Raw genomic sequence first — 23,103 nt, 5'->3', positions numbered from 1 at the left:
TGGGCCTCGGCCGATTCAGGCACCCTCTCCTCTGTCCAGAGAACAATCTGGGGGATCTCTCCTTGGACCTGGGATCCCATATGTAATCAAGTCTCCTGTAAACCCTAAAATGACTCCCTTAGTTGAAATAGATTCTTCCCTGATCCCATATTCATCCTTCCTCCCCCCCCATCCCAGGCCACCGAGCTTTCCCCATTCCTCCCCTACTCCCTTCTCTCTAACCCTCTCCCCTTCCATCAACCCTCCCACACCTCCATGCACCCGAGGTTACCTGGGACTCTTGTCTATTTCCTACCTCCTGTTTTTTTTAATGTAGGTACTTAATGTCTTTTTGTTTTTGTTGTTGTTCCTTTTTTTAAAGTTTATTAAATCACAAAAGTTTCCATTTCTGCCCCTCTTCCCAACACCCTCCCACTTCCCCCATTCCCTCTCCTCCTCCCTCTCCATCCCTAAGAGTAGTCAGGGTTTCCTGCCCTGTGGGAAGTTCAAGTTCCTCCCCCCTCCCTCCAGGTCCAGGAAGGTGAGTAATCAAACAGACTGGATCCCAAAAATCCAGCATATGCAGAGGAAACAAGTCCCAGTGTCATTGTCAATGGTTTTCAGAAAGACTCCGGGCCAGCCACATCCAGAGAATCCGGCCACATTCAGAGAATCTGGTTAGATCACGTGCTCATTCAGTTCCATTCCAGCTGGCCTTGGTGAACTCTCATTAGATCAGTCCCCTTGTATCAGTGGGTGATGGCGCCCATCGCAGTCCTGATTTCTTTTTTCATTTTCTTCATCCTTCTGCTCCTCAGTTGGACCGTTGCGGGTTCCGTCCGGTGCTCCAACATGGGTCTCCGTCTGTATCACCATCCAACGTCGGATGAAGGTTTCCTCTGCTCCTGCCTTCTTTGTTCACGTTCTCCTTCCTTCTGCCTCTCGTTTAGACCCAGGGAGCTAGGTCCAGTGTTTCGACGTGGGTCTCCGCCTCCATCTCCCTCCATCGCCAGATGAGGGTTCTGGCACTCTTGTCTATTTCCAATCTCCAGGAGGATAGCTACATGATTTTCGTCAGGTTCACCTTCTTATTTAGCTTCTCTAGGATCACGAATAATAGGCTCAAAAAACTTTAACTACGGTTAGAATACACTTATGAGTGAATACATACCATATTCCTGTTTTTGGGTCTGGCTTACCTCACTCAGTAAAGCGTTTTCTATTTCCATCCATTTGCATGCAAAATTCAAGATGTCATTGTTTTTTACCGCTGAGTAAAACTCTAATGTATATATGTTCCACACCTTTTTTAAACATTCTTCTATTGAGGGGCACCTAGGTTGTTTCCAGGTTCTGGCTACTACAAATAGTGCTGCTGTGAACGTAGTTGAACAAATGCTTTTGTAGTATGTTAGGGCATCTCTTGGGTATATTCCCAAGAGTGGAATTGCTGGGTCCTGAAGGAGGTTGACTCCCAGTTTCCTGAGAAACCGCCACACTGATTTCCACAGTGGCTGCACAAGTTTGCATTCCCACCAACAATGGATGAGTGTTCCCCTCACTTTACATCCTCTCCAGCATAGGCTATCATTGGTGTTTTTGAGTTTGACTATTCTGACAGGTGTAAGATGATACCTCAAAGTTGTTTTGATTTGCATTTCCCTGATCGCTAAGGAGGTTGAGCATGACCTTAAGTGCTTTTTAGCCATTCGAAGTTCATCTGTTGTGAATTCTCTGTTCAGTTCAGTACCCCCATTTTTTAATTGGGTTAATTAGAGTTTTAGTGTCTAGTTTCTTGAGTTCTTTGTATATTTTGGAGATCAGACCTTTGTCTGATGAGGGGTTTGTGAAGATCTTCTCCCAGTCAGAACGTAGCCTTTTTGTCTTACTGACAGTGTTTTTTGCTTTACAGAAGCTTCTCAGTTTCAGTAGGTCCTATTTATTTATTGTTTCTCTTATTGTCTGCACTCCTGGGGTTCTGCTTAGGAAGTGGTCTTCTGTGCCTATGTCTTGTAGACTACTTCCTACTTTCTCTTCTATCAGGTTCAAAGTGGTCGGATTAATGTTGATGTCTTTAATCCATTTGGACCTGAGTTTTGTGCATGGTGATACATATGGATCTATTTTCATTCTTCTACATGTTGACATCCAATTATGCCAGCACCATTTGTTAAAGATGCTATCCTTCTTCCATTGTATAGCTTTTGCTCCCTTGTCAAAAAACAGGTGTTCATACGTTTGTGGATTAATACCGGGTCTTCTATTCGGATCCATTGGTCGACATCTCTGTTTTTATGCCAATACCAAGCTGTTTTCAATACTGTTGCTCTGTAATAGAGTTTGAAGTCAGGGATGGTAATGCCTCCAGAAGTTCCTTTATTGTATAAGATTGTTTTGGCTATTCTGGGTTTTTTGTTTCTCCATATTAACTTGATTATTGTTCTCTCCAGGTCTGTGAAGTAGTTTGATGGTATTTTGATGGGAATTGCATTGAATCTATAGATTGCTTTTGGTAGAATTGCCATTTTTACTATGTTGATTCTCCCAATCCAAGAGCAGGGGAGGTCTTTCCATTTTCTGGTATTCTCCTCAATTTCTTTCTTCAAGGACTTAAAGTTCTTATCAAATAGGTCATTCACTTCCTTGGTTAGAGTTACCCCAAGATACTTTATGCTATTTGTGGGTATCATGAAAGGTGATGTTTCTCTGATTTCCTGCTCTGCTTCTTTATCCTTTGTGTATAGGAGGGCTACCGATTTTTTGGAGTTGATCTTGTATCCTGCCACATTACTAAAGGTGTTTATCAACTGTAGGAGTTCTTTCGTAGAGTTTTTGGGGTCGCTTATGTACACTATCATATCGTCTGCAAATAACGAAAGTTTAACTTCATCCTTTTCAATTCGTATCCTCTTGATCCCCTTATGTTGTCTTATTGCTATTGCTAGAACTTCAAGCACTATATTGAAGAGGTGTGGTGAGAGTGGACAGCCTTGTCGTGTTTCTGATTTTAAAGGAAAGGCTTTGAGTTTCTCTCCATTCAGTTTGATGTTAGCTGTCGGCTTGCTGTATATTGCTTTTATTATATTTAGGTATGATCCTTGTATCCCCAGTCTCTCCAACACCTTTATCATAAATGGGTGTTGAATTTTGTCAAATGTTTTTTCAGCATCCAATGAAATGATCATATGGCTTTTTCTTTCAGTTTATTTATATGATGGATTACATTGATAGATTTGCGTATGTTGAACCAGCCCTGCATCTCTGGAATGAAGCCCACGTGATCATAATGGATAATTTTTCTAATGTATTCTTGGATTCGGTTTGCCAGTATTTTATAGAGTATTTTTGCGTCAAAGTTCAAGAATGAGATTGGTCTGTAATTCTCTTTCTTGGTCGTGTCTTTGTGTGGTTTTGGTATCAGGGTAACTGTAGCCTCATAAAAAGAGTTTGGCAATGATTCTTCTATTTCTATATTGTGAAATACATTAAGGAGTGTAGGTATTAGCTCTTCCTGGAAGTTCTGGTAGAATTCTGCATTGAAACCATCTGGTCCTGGGCTTTTTTTGGTAGAGGGATTTTTGATAATAGCTTCTAATTCTTCGCGACTGATTGGTCTGTTTAGATTGTTCACCTGGTCTTGGTTCAACTTTGGTATATGGTACTTATCTAAAAAAATGTCCATTTCTTTTACATTTTCCAACTTTGTGGCATATAAATTTTCGTAGTAAGATCTAATGATTCTCTGAATTTCCTCTGTGTCTGTGGTTATGTCCCCCTTTTCATTTCTGATCTTATTAATTTGCATGTTCTCTCTCTGCCGTTTGATTAATTTGCATGGGGTTTGTTAATCTTGTTGATTTTCTCCAAGAACCAGCTTTTTGATTCATTGATTCTTTGGATTGTTTTCTGTGTTTCTATTTTGTTGATTTCAGCCCTCAGTTTGATTATTTCCAGTCTTCTATTCCTCCTGGGTGAATCAGCTTCTTTTTTTTCTAGAGCTTTCAAGTGTGCTGTTAGGTCTCCAATGTGTGCTTTCTCCGTTTTCTTTATTTGGGCACCTATTGCTATGAACTTTCCTCTTAGCACTGCTTTCATAGCGTCCCATAGGTTTGAGTATGTTGTGTCTTTGTTTTCATTAAATTCAAGGAAGAGTTTAATTTCTTTCTTTATTTCTTCCTTGACCCAGGGGTGATTCAGTAGTTGACTGTTCAACTTCCATGAATTTGTTGGCTTCCTGGTTGTATCACTGTTGTTGAATTTTAACTTTAATCCGTGGTGGTCTGACAAGACACAGGTGGTTACTAATATTTTTTTGTATCTGTGGAAATTTGCTTTGTTACCGAGTATGTGGTCAATTTTCGAGAAGGTTCCATGAGCTGCAGAGAAGAAGGTATATTCTTTCCTATTTGGGTGGAACGTTCTATAGATGTCTGTTAAGACCATTTGATTCAATACCTCCAATAATTCTCTTATTTCTCTGTTAGGTAGGTTTCTGTCTGACTGACCTGTCCATTGGTGAGAGAGGAGTGTTGAAGTCTCCTACTATTAGTGTGTGTGGTTTGATGACTGCCTTGAGTTCTAGAAGTGTTTCTTTTGCATAAGTAGGAGGCTTTATATTAGGGGTGTAGATATTCAGGATTGAGACGTCCTCCTGATGAATTGTTCCAGTTATGAGTATAAAATGTCCATCTCCATCTCTTCTGATTGATTTTAGTTTGAAGTCAATTTTGTTGGAAATTAAAATGGCCACACCTGCTTGTTTCTTACATCTGTTTGCTTGAAAAACCTTTTCCCAGCCCTTTTCTCTGAGTAGATGTCTGTCTTTGTGGTTGAGGTGTGTTTCTTGTAAACTGCAGAATGTTGGATCCTGTTTTCGTATCCAATCTCTTAGTCTGTGCCTTTTTATAGGTGAATTGAGTCAATTAATATTAAGTGATATTAATGACCAGTGGTTGTTGACTCCGGTTATTATTAATTTTTGTTTATTTGTTTAATAGAGTTTGTATGTGTCCCTTTTTTGAGTTAAGCTCTTGAAGGGTCGCTAGATGTCTGAGTTATTGTAGGTAATGTTGACAATGTTGGATTCCTTGGGTTGCGATTTTCCTTCTATTACTTTCAGTAAGGCTGGGTTTGTGGCTATGAATTGTTTAAATTTGTTCTTATCTTGGAATATTTTGTTTTCTCCATTGATAGTGAACGATGGCTTGGCTGGGTATAGTAGTCTGGGTTTGCATCCATGCTCTCTTAGTTTCTGTAGTACCTCTATCCCGGACCTTCTGGCGTTCATGATTTCCATAGAGAAGTCCGGTGTAAGTCTGATAGGTTTACCTTTATAAGTTACTTGCCCTTTTTCCTTTGCAGCTCTTAATATTCTTTCTTTAATCTGTATGTTTTGTGTTTTGATTATTATATGGCGAGGGGATTTTTTTTTTGATCAAGTCTATTCGGTGTTCTGTATGCTTCTTGAATCTTCATAGGAATATCATTCTTTATGTTGGGAAAGTTTTCTTCTATAATTTTGTTGAATATATTTTCTGGTCCTTTGATCTGCAGTTCTTCTCCTTCTTCGATCCCTATTATTCTTAGATTTGGTTTTTTTATTGTGTCCCAGATTTCTTGAATGTTTTGTGATGAGAATTTATTGGATTTGCTGTTTTCTTTGATCAGAGCATTTATTTTCTCTATGGTATCTTCAGACTCTGAGATTTGTTCTTCCATCTCTTGTATCCTATTGGTTATGCTTGATTCTGTAATCTCTGTTCATTTACCTAGATTTTCCATATCCAGCTGGCCCTTGTTTTGTGTTTTCTTCATTGACTCCATTTCAGTTTTCAATTCTTGAACTGTTTCCATTACCTGTTTGATTGTTTTTTCTTGGTTTCCCAGTGTATCATTCATGGATTTACTCATTTCTTCGAACTTTTTGTTATATTTCTCATCTATTTCTTTACTCATTTCTTCAATCTTTTTGTTGTACTTCTCATCCAGTTCTTTAAGGGAGTTATTCATATCCTGTTTAAGGGACTCTATTGCTTTCATAATGGCTTTTTTTCTGCTTCTTCTGAATTATGAGGTTCAAGACCTTCTATTGTAGGGTCATGGGTATCTGGTGTTTTCATGTTGTTTTTTAGATTGTTGGAGGAGTTCTTGCCTTGGCGTCTGCCCATCTCTTCCTTCAAATGCTCTCTATTGGATCTTCTGGTACCAGGTCAGGTTCCCTTGTTGGGCAGGGACTTCACTGACAGAAGGTCTACTTTTCGGCAGGCAGTCTATTGAAACAGAGGCACTCCCTCCTGACGGGTTGCACTCACAGCCCCGGCCCAGTGCGCAAGGGAGCTGCTCTGGGAAGATCTTGTGGCCCCAAAGGGAAGGGGGGAAGAGAGGAAGGTGTGCCTGGATAAAGACTGGTACAGGATTTGGGAGAGCTCTGCAGGGAGGAGCCTCCTCTCTCTGGTGACTAGAAAGTCGAGGGGGGCAGGGAAAGTCTGAATTCCTCCTAGCCAAAGCCCTCGGGACAGGAGAAAACTCACCCCTCCTCCAATGGATGACTGCTAAAAGATCACTGTCTCTTGCTGGCCAGGAGTGTGGCTGAGCTGAGACAGAGCTTGCCTGTCCTCAGGCAGGCTCTCAAAGCAAAGGAAATGCCCCTGCCGGCCTGAGCCCACAGTCCAGGCCCATCGTGCAAGGGAGCAGCTCTGGGGAGATCTTGTGGCCCCAGAGGGGAGGGGGGAAGAGAGGAAGGTGTACCTGGATAAAGGCTAGGACAGGATTCGGGAGAGCTCCGCAGGGAGGGCCCGCCTCTCCCTGGTGACCAGAAAGTCGAGGGGGGCGGGGAAAGTCTGAATTCCTCCTAGCCCAAGCCCTCGGGACAGGAGAAAACTCACCCCTCCTCCAATGGATGTCTGCTAGAAGATCACTGTCTCTTGCTGGTCAGGAGTGTGGCTGAGCTGAGACAGAGCTTACCTGTCCTCAGGCAGGCTCTCAAAGCAAAGGAACTGCCCCTGCCGGCCTGAGCCCACAGTCCAGGCCCAGCGTGCAAGGGAGCAGCTCTGTGGAGATCTTGTGGTCCCAGAGGGGAGGGGGGAAGAGAGCACTTAATGTCTTTTTATAGGTGAATTGAGTCCATTGGTATTAAGAGATATTAATGACCAGTGATTGTTAATTCCTGTGATTTCTTGGTGGTAGTGTTTGTGTGTTCTTTGGTGTTTGCTAGTGTGAGGTTATCTGTTGCCTATGTTCTTTTGGATGTAATTGGCTTTCCTGGGTTGGGGTTTTCCTTCTAGTAGTTTCTATAGGGCTGGAATGTGAACATGTATTGTTTAAATTTTATTTTGTCATGGAATATCATGTTTACTCTATTGATGGTGACTGAAAGTTTTGCTGGGTATAGTAGTCTGGGCTTGCATCCATGGTCTTTTAGTGTCTGTAGCACATTTGACCAGGACATTCTGGTTTCACGGTTTCCATTGAAAAGTCGAGTATAATTCTGATAGGACTGCCTCAATATGGTGCTTGACCTTTTTCTTTTGCATCTCTTAATAATCTTTCTTTTTTTCTGTATGTTTTATGTTTTGATTATTATATGGTGAGATTTTTTTTGGTACAGTCTATTTGGTGTTCTGTATGTTCCTTGTACCTTCTTTGGAATATCCTTCTTTAGGTTGGAAAAATTTTCTTCTACAATTTTGTTGAATATATTTTATGTGCCCTTGAGTTAGAGTTATTCTTCTATAAATATCATTCTAAGGTTTAGTCTTCTCATGGTATCCCAGAATTGCTTTGAGTTTCTCTTCATTTAATTTGATGTTAACTGTCAGCTTTCAATGACCTCATGGTGATGCACAGATTAATGGAAATTGTTTAAATTAAGATGTAAGAATTAGCCAATAAGAAGTTAGAGTTAATGGGCTAAGCAGTGATTTAAATTAAAAAAAACAAAAAACTAAAAAAAAGTTCTTGGAGAGATCAGGGATAAAGTAACATATCTGAACATAATAAAAGCAATGCAAAACAAGCTGACAGTCAACATCAAATTAAATGGAGATAAACTCAAAACAATCCCATTAAAATCAGGAATGATAAAAGACTCTCTTTGTATTTATTCAATATAGTACTGGCAATTCTTGCTGGAGCAATAAGACAAAAGCAGATCATGTGGCTACAAATTGGAAAGAAAGAAGTTAAACTTTCATTATTAACAGAAGATATGATAGTATTCATAAGTGACCCCAAAAATTCTACCAGGGAACTCCTACAGTTGATAACATCTTTAATAATGTTGTCAGAGTTTCTGTCCTGCCTGTTTCCTGCAGACATTAAATCCCAAAGAAATCACACAGAGGTCTACATTAACTATAAACTGATTGGCCCATTAGCTCAAGCTTCTTATTTATAACTTATAAGCCCATTATTCTTGTCTATGCTATCCACATGGCTTGGTACCTTATTCTATGAGGCAGTCACATATTGCTTCTTCTGTGGCTGGGCCACAATGACTGCCAACTAGGACTTCCTTCTTCTCAAAATATTGCTGTTCTCATTGACCTTCCTCTATTTCCTGTCTGGTTGTCCAACCTATACTTCCTGCCTGGCTACTGGCCAATCAGTGTTTATTTGAAATATAATTGAAAGAGTACAGACCATTGTCCCACACTTGCAAGATACCATAAAAACTAAAAAAACTGTAACCCTTCTATATACAAATGATAAAAAAAGCTAAGAAAGAAATCAGACAAACATCTCCAATAGCCACAAAGAGTATAAAACATCTTGAGGTAACTCTAACAAAACAAGTGAAAGAACTTTATGACAAGAACTTTAAGTCTTTGAAGAAAGAAATCAAAGAACATATCAGAAAATGGAAAGCTATTCCATGCTCTTAGGTAGGTAGGATTAACCTAATAAAAATGGTAATTTTACCAAAAGAAATCGTATACTCAATGCCTTTTTTAAGAGAGCACTCTCCATTTCTGGGCAACATTATTGAACAATCTTCTGATTTCTGGCACAAGAGAAAGCTCTGATCTTCTATAACCTTATAGCGACAGAGGTAAGTTTCATGATGTGTTTAATTCAATGTGATATATGTGACCAAGATTATGGAGGAGCCAGGTGCTATAAACTAAGAGTTGTTCGGTCACAGCAGATAACTCCCACATTCTTTCTCCAAGAGTGAACTGCAGGGCATGTAACCTGACTAAGGCTTTGGGAATGTGGGCTAAAACTTCAAACATGTATACTAACACAAAGTAGCAGGGACCATGTCATGACAGTGGAAGAGAACTCAGAGTATGTCTGGAGTCTTGTAAGATTGGAGCTTAAATGGAGATGAAGGTTTGTCTTTGTAACCAAAGGGAGAGGGCAGAGAGGGACAGAGTCTCAGCAGCAGGGAGACCATGGTAAACTGAAAACAGTAAGGGAAATGGAACCAGATGGTTTTCTACTCCAGGTTTATGATCATTGGCCATTATTTTCTGAAAACTGACGTTCCAATCTATGGTAGCATCTCCCTCTAAATGAAAATTAGAGAAGGGTGGGCCACAGAAATGGCTCAGTGTGTAAAGACACTTGCTGCCAAGGCTGTTATGCTGATTTCAATCCCAGATCCAGTTTGGTAGAAGTAGAGAACAAACTCTCTCATGCCAACTAAGCTCTATAAAGTGCAGCATTTTCTCACCCAAACACTGATGCATGCATGAGTAAACACACATATTCTCTCCCTCTCATGCAGATACCTAAATTCATAAGTAATTGTAAATTAATAGTCAAACTGTGGCTCTTGCCTATTTTCTTATCTGCCAACATGAGATTCTTTAAATCAGTGCCATTATATCATCTTTCATTCTTTCATTCATTCTTTCACTTGTGTGTGAGCCTTTTCAGGTACTGGAGCATCCTAAAACAGCAGCAGCATTCTGTCCTGCCAAAGTTCTAGTCGCAATGCACCCAAAAGCAGACAGGAATTTGGCATCTAGAAAATGAATTAGGGATTGACTGGAACTTCAAAGGGAAAAAGGAAGAGAATGAGAAAGGATGGCTGGAGACATGGCCCAGTGTTTAATACCACAAGGTGCTCTTCCAGAAGTCACGAGTTCAGTTCCCAGCACCTATGTGAAGGGGCTTCACAAAGCTACCTAATTCCAGCTCCAGGGACTTCCTCCAATCCCTAGGCATTCACTAATCAACTGGGCATCTTTTTTTCTGAGTATCATCATGTATAAACCAGCTGTTCCGGTTTCTTGGCCCTTAGCAAACTGTTCTGATAGGCCTATGAAACTTTACAGGAATGTCAGGGAGCCCTAAGGGAGGGACAGAAGATATAAGACCTCCTAATGGCTTCATGTCAGGGATTGAGTCTAACAAATTCTCTTTCACAGGCAAGTAATAACAGATGGTGTTCACTTGGACAGCTGTCCTGTCCCAGTGTCAGGGCCATGTTCATATCTGAGGCTTCCTTATTACTATGGCAACACTCATTAACAATAAGTGTTATTACTGGAAAGGAGACACAGAAACATAGTGTGTACATCTGTCTCACAGACCATGGGTGACAGGGAAGCTGTCTGTGTATAAGCACATATGTATTGTCTTCACTTTGGTGGCCTTCTCGGGTATATGTGAAGCAGGAGCAGTTGCTTTTCACAACTACCTGATTTTGTCCATTGGCAGCTTGAGGAGATGTCTGCTCTATGATTTAAAAACAATGAAGAGTTAGCTTTGATTGTAAACTTAGCCTACCCACCTCTAGATACTTTCTGGCAAATTCTAGGACTCCATAGCTCAGCTATAGGTCAGGAAATTTTGTGTTTTCTGGCATGCTGCTATCACTACTCCAGAAAGGCAAAGGAAAGTTCTTTGCTTTGTACCTTCCAAAAGATCCTGCATCTAACACAGGTCTCTCTGCTCAGGGAGCCATTGATTTCAAGCTTTAGGGTCTTCTTGTTATTGTACTACATTGTACTGTTTAGAGCAAAAATAATTTTTGGGATTGGGCTTAGATCCTGGGTGTTAGGAACAAAAGTCTCATATGCAGAATATTAGAATCCTAAATTTCAAATCCTGATCTGCCAAACACACTGGCCTGTCCAGGCATAGACACAGCAAGTTCTTGCTCATTGACTTCTACCACTCAGATCTGCCTCTAAAAACATTTTCCTGCGAGTGCTGGAGAGATGGCTCAGTAGTTAGGAGCTCTTGTATCAGACCCAAGTCCTGTTTTCAGCAATCCACGCCTTCTCATAACCAATCTGTTATTACCATTTCCAGGGTATTCAATGCTCTCTTCTGGCTTATGGGAACACAGGACATACTTGTGGTTCACAGATATACATGTAGTAAAAATAACCATACACGTGAAAACAAAGGAAAGAAGGAAGGAAGACATGAAAAAGAAAGAAAGATAAGAGGAAAGAAATGATACAGCAAGCTGCCTTTCAGGAAGAACTTTGCTATGGCCCTTAACTATACAAAACAGCATCACAAGCCAAGACAATTGTTTTTATTCAAGCTCACCTTTAACCCATTGTCTTCTTTCTCCTAGATCATTCTGTGACTTATCTTTGCATTTTGGGTATCCATGCCTCATCTCAGTCACCATCAGACACCTGGAAAGATTGGCTCATGTTGTGATCCAGACTGGTCATTTAGATGAATGACGAACACACTCCTGGCCTCACATGTGAGATTTCTATCCATAAATCCTGAGGACTGTTTGTGGGTGTTTCTCAGGGAAACTGAATAAAAAGTCATATTCTGCCCTATTTAGGACTTCCTTAAACATCATTGCCTTGGAGGGCACTGTTCCAGGCCCAGCAATGGATATAAGTACACTAGGAGGGACACAGCACTCTGTTGCAAGGCAGGCAGTGGCTTAGTGAGGTCCAGAAGAGAAAAAGGACATCTGAATCCAGATCTTAAATCTGTATCATCAAGCTCTGTAGCTCATCTCACAGCATGTCAAAGAGAGTTTCTCCCACACAGCAGAGGAGACCTACCATGTCTGAGTATTAAGGACATTCAACATCTGACTGTGACTCATCTTCTGCCTAGTTTTCTAAGTACATGGACTGGGTTTGGATGTTAGAAAGACCAACCGTGATTGAAAGAGGCCTTTCCAAGTGTCAGAGATCACACAGAGGGCCATCTTCTCTCTGTTGTCTTTACAGCACTGTTACCCAAGTCACCATCAAAGTAACAATTCTAACCCCATGGAGGTTGAAGTTGGCAGCCTTAGAGCATGTGCACGAGTGTCAGAGTCAAACCTACCTGTGAGGATAAATGGTCAAAACCTCTTAGAAGGGAACAGGCTGAAACTGAGAGAGGGCAACTGGATTCTCTCTTATTCTGTGTTACAGCTGAAACAAGGACCCCATGAATGTGTAATCTGGAAATGAATGACTGCCACCCAAGATGACCTGTTCCATGAAGAGTGGGCCCTTGTTCCATCCCGGCAGCCTAGCCTACACCCGAAATAACAGCACAGAAACTGTATTAATTAAATCACTGCCTGGCCCATTATCTCTAGCCTTTCATTGGTTAACACTCCCACCTGGATTTAACCCATTTCTAATAATCTGTGTATCACCACGAGGTCGTGGCTTACTGGGAAAGATTCAGCATGCGATTCTTTGACTCCATGGCAGTTCTCTCACTCTACTTTCTTTCTCCCAGAATTCAGTTCTGTCTTCTCCACCTACCTGAGTTCTCCCCTATCAACTAGGCCAAGGCAGTTTCTTTATTCATTATCCAATGAAAGCAACACAGAAACAGATGGAACGCCTACATCATTTCCCCTTTTCTGTTTAAACAAAAAGGAAGGCTTTAATTTTAACATAGTAAAATTACATGTAACAAAACAGTTATTAAGCAAGAATTACAGTTGCAATATTTATATCTGCTTTATCTTTTAGCATAACTAAGGAAAACTATAAATATAACTATAAATTCTTCAACTCCACGTATTCAAGAGAAAACCCGTTTTGCATCCTCTGAGCAAGGTAGGACTTAGACAGCAGTGATTGGCCAGAAAGTGAATGTGCAGTTCCCTACGTTAGTGTCCCCTTAGTTTTTTTTTGTCGTACAGGATTTCTCTGTGTAACTATAGCTGTCCTGGTACATGATCTCTAGAGCAGACTGTTCTGGATCTAAGAGATCTTCTTTCCTCTGCCTCCTTAGTACTTGGAGTAAAGGCTTTCACTGCCAAGCTCACTGTATACTGTCCTTTTAATCTCAAGGGAAAAGTCCTTAGATTTCCTCAGAAATTTCATGAGCACAAAGCTCCTTCTGAGAATGTCCTTCCTCTGGATTCTGACTATTTCCAATTATAATCTGGGGCTTCCCAGGAGAAGTCTGGAACCATACCTAGACCCATATTATAGTAGAAGGAATTAGGAGTCCCGAAGAGCACAGTGATGAGGATGACAGGCCCTGCATCCCACCTGTGCTGAACGTATCAGGGTATTTCACATTGGGCTTCTTGACCTTGCCTGCTGTTGTCCTAGACATGGGGATTGCACTTCTTCCAGTGATTTCCAGAAGGGCAAAGTTTGGCTTATACTCAATGTTCCAAAAATTGTTTCCTTGAGCATACTGCTTTCTGTCTCTTTCCCTGCTAATCTTGAGTTTCCTCGCTAGACCCTGCTGTGATCTACTAGCTCCTTCCTTTATCTGAGAAAACCTTTTTCCAGGGGGACAAATGCTCCCTCCTGGCATCTCACAATGGGGAAGCCAAGATTAGCACCTGGAAATCATCTAGAAAAGGGCTGAGGTGACTCAGGAATATCAGAGAGGACACGTACACACCCAACACATAATGCTAGAATGTAGCCTTGAAACCTTCCACAGGAAGAGGGAGCCCACAGTCCTTTCAAGGACACACAGGTCACCTCTTTCCCAACATTGAGCACATGAAACTCCTCACACAACTGCTCCTGGGCTTCATTCCTGTATGATTAATTTGACTGGTGACATTAGAGATAAAGCACTGATCTTCATCTCTAGTCAACACTCAACTGATTGCTTTCCATTCCTCAGAGACATTTCTGTCACCTTCCTGCAGGGATTACGTAAATACCTCATTCCAAGAACATTGAGAACACTGGGTAATCTGGGTGCCCAGCTTGGTCTCTGTGTCATAAGGACACATAGACATGATGGAGGCTCCCTCTTTGATGCTGCCAGACCCAAGGCAAGGACACAGCAGGTGTCAGCCCTAGGATGAGCCATTGTTCTCTGAGGGCATGTGGATGCTTATCAGCATTGTTGCTCAATGAGTTGTTTGACAGAGAAATATAAAGGGACATTGAGAGGGATGCTGCAGGGCATCACTAAGAGTGGAAGGGATTGAGCAGTGCCTTGTCCTCAGACCCCACCACTCACAGTCCATTGGATTCTGAGAAGTGCTTCTGTCTGAGAAGAATCTCAGCCCGGAAGAAGGAGGAACAGCAGAGCCTGAGTTCTTTGTTGCAGTTGAGGCTCTTCACAGAGGAAGGACAGCGAGTGAGATTAATGGAGGAGTCCACTGTGCTCCTCTGCAAAGGGTGTACTCCTTGGCAGGGGCTTCTGCTCACAGGTAATGGTACACACTTTCACAGTGTGTGTGGGACTTCTGCTCCAGGTAAGGGTGCCCACGTTCTCAGTGTGGGGGAGTCTTCTGTTCACGAGTAAGGGTACCCACTTTCTCAGTGTGTGGGGGACTTCTGCTCATGGGTAAGGGTGCCCACTTTCTCACTGTGTGGGAGACTTCTGCTCACAGGTAAGTGTACCCACTTTCTCAGTGTGTGGGGGACGTCTGCTCACAGGTAAGTGTACCCACTTCCTCAATGTGTGGGGAGGGCCTCTCAAAGGTAGGCAGGAGTCTGATAAAGAGGACAGGATCTTGGGAGGAGGCTCAAGGTTTCTGTTTGTAGTTATGGTGCTGAAGGTACAGTGAGGGTCAGGGGCTCAGCAGCTTGGAGTTCTCAGGGGACAGGAAGTGATAATATTAAAAGAAAAGTCTAAAGGACACCATATTTATCTTGAATTTTATTGGCTGCACTGTCCTGAAGACAGCTGTTTCCAGCCATTACAGCATGACCTTTCAAAGAGAACTTAGATTGGCGAGTTAGCAAGATGTTTCAGTATGTGAAGATTTGACAACTTGAAACCAAATCCTAGCTGTCACATAGTAGATGGAGAGAACAGACACCTGCAGGCTCTACCCTGCCCTCCACATTGGTGCTGTGTCATGTACCCACACATGCACAGTCTAAGACATGTGTCCCCAGATGCCAGATTTGTGGCATCCATATTTATATTTGCCCAAGGAGTCAGCAGCCTTCACAAATACACACTCAAATTCATGAAGTGTAAATTCATTTACTTTACACTTGAATATAATTATTGCCAAAAGCTCCAAACCTAGGACTTATGAAGAAAAATCAATGGAGACACATTTCTCTTTCCATTCGTCCTTTTTTCTTTATCCACTGGTATTTGGGTCATTTTCAGGAACTGAATCTCCGAAAATGTTTAGACTAATCCGGCCCTTACAAATTCCTGGTTTTGCTAGGCAGTGTTAGTTCAGCCTTTTAATATAGGACTTGGGAAGCAGAGCAGATGATCTCTGAGGTTTGATGTCTAGCCTGTCTACAGAACAAGTTTTAGGACAGCCAAGGCCACAAAGAGAAACCCTGTCTCAAAACAAAAACAAAAACCATAAAACTAAAACCAAAACCAAATCCAAAAAGAAAAACAAAGAAACAAACAAAAAGCACTTATTTTAGTGTATCTGATGTCAGTATGTCTGATGAAGTCATGAATTGACAAGAATCACAAAGGGAACATACACAAAATCAGAACATGAACTCTCCAGAAGAGGAGTTCAGAGCAGCATTTCTCCTCCCACGAAGTACACTATGTGAGGTAGGACATGGGACACTGAGTGGGAAATAAGGCAGACACCTGAGCAGATAATTTCCAAGAGAGTTTCTGACACACTCAGACACTCATGGGAATCAATGGAAGTCATGCTGCTCGTGTCCTCAAAGGAAAGTGGGCACAGCCCTACTCACAAAACAAAGCTAAGTGATGATCACACCTTTCTTACATCTGTTTTTCTCAATTCCCTTCTAGTCTCCCTTTTAAGCTCCTGGCATCTGTCCACAAATGCCCATATGACTATTGAAAAAGTGCCAACCCTAGTTGCTGAAGGAGGTGACGTCCTTTTCCATGTCAATGATCTGCCAGAGGATATTACAACCATAGCCTGGTTCAAAGGTCTAAGAAATACAACACAAGGAATTGCAGCATATGCACCGCACTTAAATTTGAGTAGGCCAGGTCCTATGTACAGTGGTAGAGAGACAGTATATCGCAATGGATCCCTGCTGATAAAAAATGTCAACCCGATGGACACTGGATTCTATACCCTACGAATTTATAGACATCGAACTAGGATATCAATAACATCCTCGTACCTCCAAGTGCATGGTAAGTGATTCACTGTGAACTCTGTGAGCTAGGTGAGGTTCATTTCAATGGACACATACAGAAGAGTGGCCTGTGCCTACCTTCCCTATTCACTGTGTCCCTGTGTTGGGGTTTGAGCATTTGGTTCAGTATACAAATGACATACAATAATAGCAATAGATCAGAATGCTTCATTATAATAGCAATAGATCAGAATGTTTCATTTGACTTTATCTTGCACATAGGTGGATGCATGGTGGATACCACAGCCAAGGATATCAGGTTCTGTATAGACTCTAGGGATTCTTACCAGGAATGTTTTCTTGAGAAAGACTCTGAGGGAATCAGTGTTGCACTTGGTTGAGGAAAACATGAGATCTTCATAGAGGTGTGAGCACTTGCATGCTCTGCCTTCAGACTTCTGTCTCAGACACAACTTCAGGTGTCCATGAGAAACATTTTATAAGTGTTTTGAATTCCTGATGGCAGAGAGCAGTGTTCCCTATTATTGAAAGTGTTGTAATGTGTGGAACTAGACAGTGTACTCTCATGAGAACCTTGGTTGGGCTATATTTCTTGGCCATCTTCTTCAGAGAGTCAGCAAGAAATCATAGGTCAACAGGTGTCCAGGCCATTAACTAACTGTCCTTTTGCGCATATGATATTTCACATTAAAGTCATGGTCCCTAAGGAGGAGGACTGAGGACACACATTGTCCTGAAAAATGTTTGTCTTCTGGGTCCAGCTTGGGGAATTCTCTTGGGAAATGGCTACAGGCTATGCTGATCTGACAATTTTCGAGGTAGGACCTATAGTTCTGCCAGTGATCACCAGAGATGTCATCAGGGCACACAATGAACTGGCAGAAAAGTATGTGCCCAAACCAAGAAGTTACCTTGTAGTATTGTTCCATCCCCATTTTTACAGACCTGGAAATCATGGTCACAGCGTTCTCAGACCTACTGACTGCTTAATGTGTCTGCTACACTGCCAGGAGACCATGTTCTGTTTATCACTTTTTGTATTTCCTTTGGTAAATTCATTGTATCAAAGAGGAATCAACTAGATAGAGGTCCAAGGCCTCTCAGAAAGACCATGGAGTACAGGGACAGACCTATTATACAGTTCAACAAGCAGAGCACGTGGGAACATGGTCTTGACCATTTTGCACAGGATGAAGGCTCTCAGAGCCTTTTTCTGGAGTCAGGTCACCTCCTCCCATACACCCAAGATGTGAGATTCCTGACAAATCTTGGGCCTTTGACCTTGGTCAGAACCCAGTCTGATAGTGACTCTAGTGAGAAAAATTTTGTTCTTTTCCCCACACAGCTCTCACCTGGTCCCTTTGTACTTCAAGGGCAGTTTTGTCCCCTTCCTGCTGGGAGCAAATTCTATGTTTCCAGAGCAATGAAAACACAGGGAAGACTGGGCACTCCGCCAGGTTCCTTTGCCACACAGTTGTGCAGATTTTCCCTTTTTTGATGCTGACAAGCCTAGGCCAGGACACAGAAGTATGCACTTCCAGGATCAGCTTCTATTATCTCATGTTACGGGAATGGTCCTTGCCCTTGATTCTCACTCTATTACAGAGGAGAGAAACATAAGGAGAGAATGGGAAAAGAACATGGGGTAGCACTGAAAGTAGAGAGGAAAAGCCATGCTTTGAACACAGACCAATCCTCAGCCCAAGGAAATATGGGAGATGCTCTTTCCTGGGAAGAGGTTAAACTCATATGGGATATAAGGAAAGGGCAGCAGAGTTTAGGAGCTGTGCTGACGCAGAAGTACTTAAGAGGCATGACAGATAAGTCTATGCAGACAATGAAGACTTCTTCTGTACTCCTCTTCAAAGGTGTACCACATCACAGGTCACATATGAGGAGACCAGGACTTGAAAGTTTTTGAGAGGAGAGTACTGATATATTATCTGGAGTTCCCTGAGTGGCACAAAGGCATGAAAGCAGTGTCAGTGTTTGTAAGGAGGAAGATACAGAGTGGGAGAGAGGTTCAGGATTACGATGCTCTCATTGAATGCTAAAAAGTAAGGGAGGGTGCTACCTTACTCTTGCACGAAGTTTGTAAGCATGACCACAATATTCTGAAGACTGGTGCTCTCAGCTTGATTGCCAAAAAAATCAAGCTGGTGTGGATCACTGACATGGTCCTCTGGATATAAGTCTTTGCTTCATTGTCTGGTAAGCTGAGACCAATGAACAGAAGTCCTTTGACCTCCACTTAAGTACTGTGTCCTGACACCCCCCATGACACCTCCTTTCACTACTCACACACTAGTATAACCTGTAAACAAGTGTGAAAAATTAAAGCAAATGGAATTATGAATACCGTATTCCTAACCTTTGAGTTTCTTAAAGTCCCTATCTATATAGGGTTCTGAGACATCATTCACTCATTCTATTTTCTGGTAAATCTGAGTTTTTTCTAGCCATCATTTTTTTAAAAAAAATAGGAGGAAATTTATGGTTTTTATGATGTCTCAGTTTGAGTGGACCTGAAGTAAAGAAAGTTAGAAGGGAAATTCTGGTGTTGACTGCAACCTCAAGAGGAATAGAACAACAAAAGTCAGAGTGAAGACACAGAGTTTGTAAAGGGAGAGGTTGGACAGCCATCACCCCAACACCAATCCACTTTATATCAGAGCAGGGGTCAAAGCATTGCTTTCATGTCCTTGTGTCACTCAGAACAGGGCAGTAAGTCGGAGCACTGATGACAACTGGAGAGAGACATATAGTGGAAATGACAAGTGGGAACACCGAGACTGTGAAGGTCATGTGCTGACATCCACCAAGTAGAACAGGGAAATTAGGCTGAGCAATGGACACAGCTGCTCAAGACACAGGGCCTCTTTCTAGTGAAATACTAAAGACTCAACTTAGGAGGATCTCTCTCTCTTCCCTTCTAGCTTTTATTTGGAAATGTGGGCGCCTTGCCACCTCTTCACAGTTCACCATTGAATCATTGCCACCCAGCGTTGCTGAAGGGAGAAATGTTCTTCTACTTGTTCATAATCCTCCAGAAAATACTGTAGAGTTTGTCTGGTTCAAAGGAGTGGTTGACTTCAAGAACATTTTGGGTATTCGAAATATAGCAGACAGGAAACCAACTGTGTGGGGACCTGCATACAGTGGTAGGGAGAAGCTGTACAGTGATGGATCCCTGCTGCTTCGTGGTGTCACTCAGAAAGACCGTGGATTGTACATACTACGAATCCTGAGAGCAGATACAGGAAATGAAGAGGCACTAATGCAACTCCAGGTGGAGAGTAAGTGATTGTCTTAGATTGTTCAGTGCTGGGTAGGGCTTAGACACACATGGCCTCCCTTCCTTTTGCACTGTCTTCCCAGGTGGAAGTTTGAGTACCTAGTGTAGGACACAGGTAGAGACAAATTGTTGTAGATAAGCTTTCTTCTTCTGACTCCACCTGCAGCAAGGAAGACATTGATGGAAAATAATTGAGGCTAAAATGTTAGAGTCGGCCTAGTCTTTTGGGGCTCTAGACCAGGGAGCCATAAATCCTGTCTCCTTTCCAAGGTTGGACTAAAGTGACCCAGGGGGGCATGTTTTTCTAGTGCCCTACTCTTACACCCTCTTAAACCTGAAAGGGAACAGTGGTTTTAGAACATCCATTTCAAACTGGGGTATTTATTAGATTCAAATTCAGAGTGTTATAAATTAAATGCAGGAACTTGTACAATGACTATGGAGGAGTGCTTCCTGTTGGCTTGCTCTTCATGCTTGCCCAACCAGTTCTCTTATATGACCCAAGACTCCTAGCCTACGGCTTGAAATGCCTACCTTGCCCTGAATTCTTTTGCATCAATGCTTAATTTTAAAATGTACTATAGTTTTTTTTTTCTCACAGGCCAATCTGATGGTGGCATTTTCAACTGAGGCCTTTTTTTTTTCAAAATGACTGGAGCTTGTGTCAAGTTGACATAAAATCGGTCAGTCTAGTACCCAAGCATTTTAAAGACCTGAGCCTGCCTTGACGATCAGACTACTCTGAGCCCCCACACAGCCATAGTCCTGAAGGCTACTTGATAGAGCATCAAGTACATCTATTAGGTGAATTCAGGGGTTGAATGTTGCCTCAAAGGAAACAGAAGAAAACACTTGAAAAGTGAAAATTTTCGGGCTTGTTGAGTTCAGGGGAGGCATCATCTCAAACCCCATGTCTAGAAATGTGTGCAATATTTCATTGAGGGTGGTGAGGGAAAAGATATGTAGACACCCAATGGGGACAGTTCCATGTAGAGGATCTGACATTTTTAGTGACATTTTTGGAAAGGAGGAGGTCATGTTTCTGCCCCTGATTAAGTGGCATAGATATAGATCCACCTGCAAATATAGACTGATTGATGAATCCATCTGCTCAAGATGGAGGTCATCACCTTTTCATCAAAGCACAGTGATCCCTACGTGATGACTTTTTTCTCTTTTCCCTCCCAGCTTACCTTTCTGTATCCTGTAATCCTCTCACTTCTTCCCAACTCATGATCCAACCATTGCCTCAGTATCCTGCTGAAGGTGAAAGCATATTTCTTCAAGTTCATAATCTTCCAGAAGATGTGAATGCCTTTTTCTGGTACAAATCAAAGAATAGGAAGCCAGTCCTCAGAATTGTAGAATATGTCGCAACCACGCATTCCATTACTTGGGGACTTGCACACAAGAGAAGAGGAATGGTGTACCTTAATGGATCTCTGATGCTCCAGAATGTCACTGAGAGTGATGCAGGAATATACACACTAGGAGTTCTAAACAAAAATTTTGATATTCAAAAAGCATACGTGGAATTTTATTTAAAGAGTAAGTGATTCTCTATGGTCTCCAACTGCTGGGTGTGGCTTATGCTAACTTCATACAGTGAACTGTCAAGATTGAGGTATTCCTCCTCTTCCATCACTGCATTGTGTCTCCTACTGGAGGACACACATAGTTTAGAAAAATTGTAATAGATCAGAACACCTCACCTGCAGAGAAGAGGACCTGTACTGGGTAAATTCAGTCCCAGGATGTCAGTTTCAACCCAGACATTTGGATCTCTCATCATGCACATGTCCCCAGACTCCATGGTAGTCAGGCAGGCCCTGACTGATGAAGTCATGGGGTCCTCACAGAGAGCATCATGAATCACTGATTCTAAAACTTTGTCACAGGATTGAATACAGTATGACATCGGGGAGATTTATTTTTTGCAACTATTTGTTTAGATTTTCTGTCAGAGACAACATGAAACATGACTTTATTGATTGTATGAGTCATGGGACTGACTACCCCATAGAGTGTCGAATCAAATGTATGCTACCATGATAGTTGTAGTTAGGTAGGTCATCTGTGCATTTCCTTCTCCTGAGGCTCAGTAGACAAGTATCTGGTCCATGAAAAGTCCAGGCACCAAGGAAAGAAACCGAGGAGGTAGCTAGTCCAAATTCCTCCTTCACTTCAGGGGCCCAGCCTAGGGAATTTCTTTCTGCAGGAAATAGAACAGATGTTGATGATGTGAGCAGTTCCATCCCCATGTCATCCCATGGCTCATAACTAAGCTTAGCTCAGAGACATGGCTATGTTCATGTACTGTGTGCCCTATTATGGGGAAATGGAGAAATAGGAAACAGTGCCTGAATCAGGCCATACAATAAAATCCCTGGGTGGCAGATTAAAAGCACAAAATATGTCTATAGTCACAGTTCAAAGTTTTTCCCACTCGTAGCTTTATAAAGTATGAACTAAAAAGGGCCTGGTTGAACTCTCTGGATGACTGCCATTTGGTATTCTCCTCTGTTTCTTTACAGAGCCTGTGATACAACCCTTTGTGCAAATCACTGACTCCACAGTCGCAGGACGTAGATCTGTGATCTTCACTTGCATTTCCCCCGACACTGATGTCTTCATCCGTTGGATCTTCAATAAGAAGAATCTGCAACTCACAGAGAGGATGACTCTGTCCCCAACAAAGTGTGGACTCAGAATAGATCCTGTCAGTAGCACGGATGCTGGAGAGTATCAGTGTGAGGTCTCCAACCTATTCAGTTCGAAGACCAGTCTCCCAGTCTCCTGGCCATGATGAATGAATGGCCTCTCCTTTCATCCTACAGCAGAGTGGGGGCATTTGTTTATCAATGTGTATAAAATGGAGAAAAGTTACATGGTAAAAATAATTAGTTACCTACTATTCAGGTTCAGGCAGCCTGTTGACTCACCCCCGTAATCATGGGATACACATGTATACAGAGAAAGGCCAAGAATTAAAGTGATGTTGTCTTAAAAGGAAAATAAAGACATTAATACAGGAAACAAAAATTCAAAGGCTTTAAGAGCTTTGATTGCTGTTGAAATACACACACACACACACACACACACATATATATGTATATATATACATACATATATATATATATGCATATATATGCCTCAGAATTTATGGGAACTAATTTCAGGAATCCTCAAATTTTTGTATGCTCTGAGTCTGCTGTGAAAATAGTTCCTTGTTTTCATTGAGAAAAATATCTCATGTGCTCAAAAACATTCCCTGTTTACCCAATTTACCTAAGCCCAATGCTGCCTGCACACCAGTCCTCCACTTGAAGTGAGGAAGAATGACAGGAGAAGGGTCTGCCCATGTTTCACTGTGGACATTGCTGGTTTCTAAACAGCTTT

The 23,103-nt window shown here is 41.9% G+C and overlaps 1 protein-coding gene across 1 annotated transcript; it reads left to right on the top strand.

Moving 5' to 3' along the window:
- The first annotated feature begins 14,484 nt into the window (after window positions 1-14,484).
- On the top strand, window positions 14,485-22,510 carry LOC146895936 (pregnancy-specific glycoprotein 22-like). The gene is made up of 5 exons (XM_087909140.1): window positions 14,485-14,548; window positions 16,090-16,446; window positions 19,346-19,705; window positions 20,893-21,252; window positions 22,239-22,510. Exons 1-5 carry the CDS (start codon window positions 14,485-14,487, stop codon window positions 22,508-22,510), a joined length of 1,413 nt encoding a protein of 470 aa, XP_087765266.1.
- The last annotated feature ends 593 nt before the right edge of the window (window positions 22,511-23,103 follow it).

The sequence above is a fragment of the Myodes glareolus genome, chromosome 1, assembly GCF_982192425.1.
Source record: "Myodes glareolus chromosome 1, mMyoGla1.1, whole genome shotgun sequence".
Lineage (NCBI taxonomy): Eukaryota > Metazoa > Chordata > Mammalia > Rodentia > Cricetidae > Myodes > Myodes glareolus.
This window is presented reverse-complemented; position numbering and strand designations above follow the sequence as displayed.

Bases quoted from the DNA above. Each gene is read 5' to 3' on its own strand.
- LOC146895936 (XM_087909140.1), top strand. From the start codon at position 14,485: ATGGAGGAGTCCACTGTGCTCCTCTGCAAAGGGTGTACTCCTTGGCAG. The intron at 14,549-16,089 runs GTAATGGTACAC...ATTCCCTTCTAG, and splicing joins GCAGGGGCTTCTGCTCACAG to TCTCCCTTTTAAGCTCCTGG. The intron at 19,706-20,892 runs GTAAGTGATTGT...TTTCCCTCCCAG, and splicing joins AATGCAACTCCAGGTGGAGA to CTTACCTTTCTGTATCCTGT.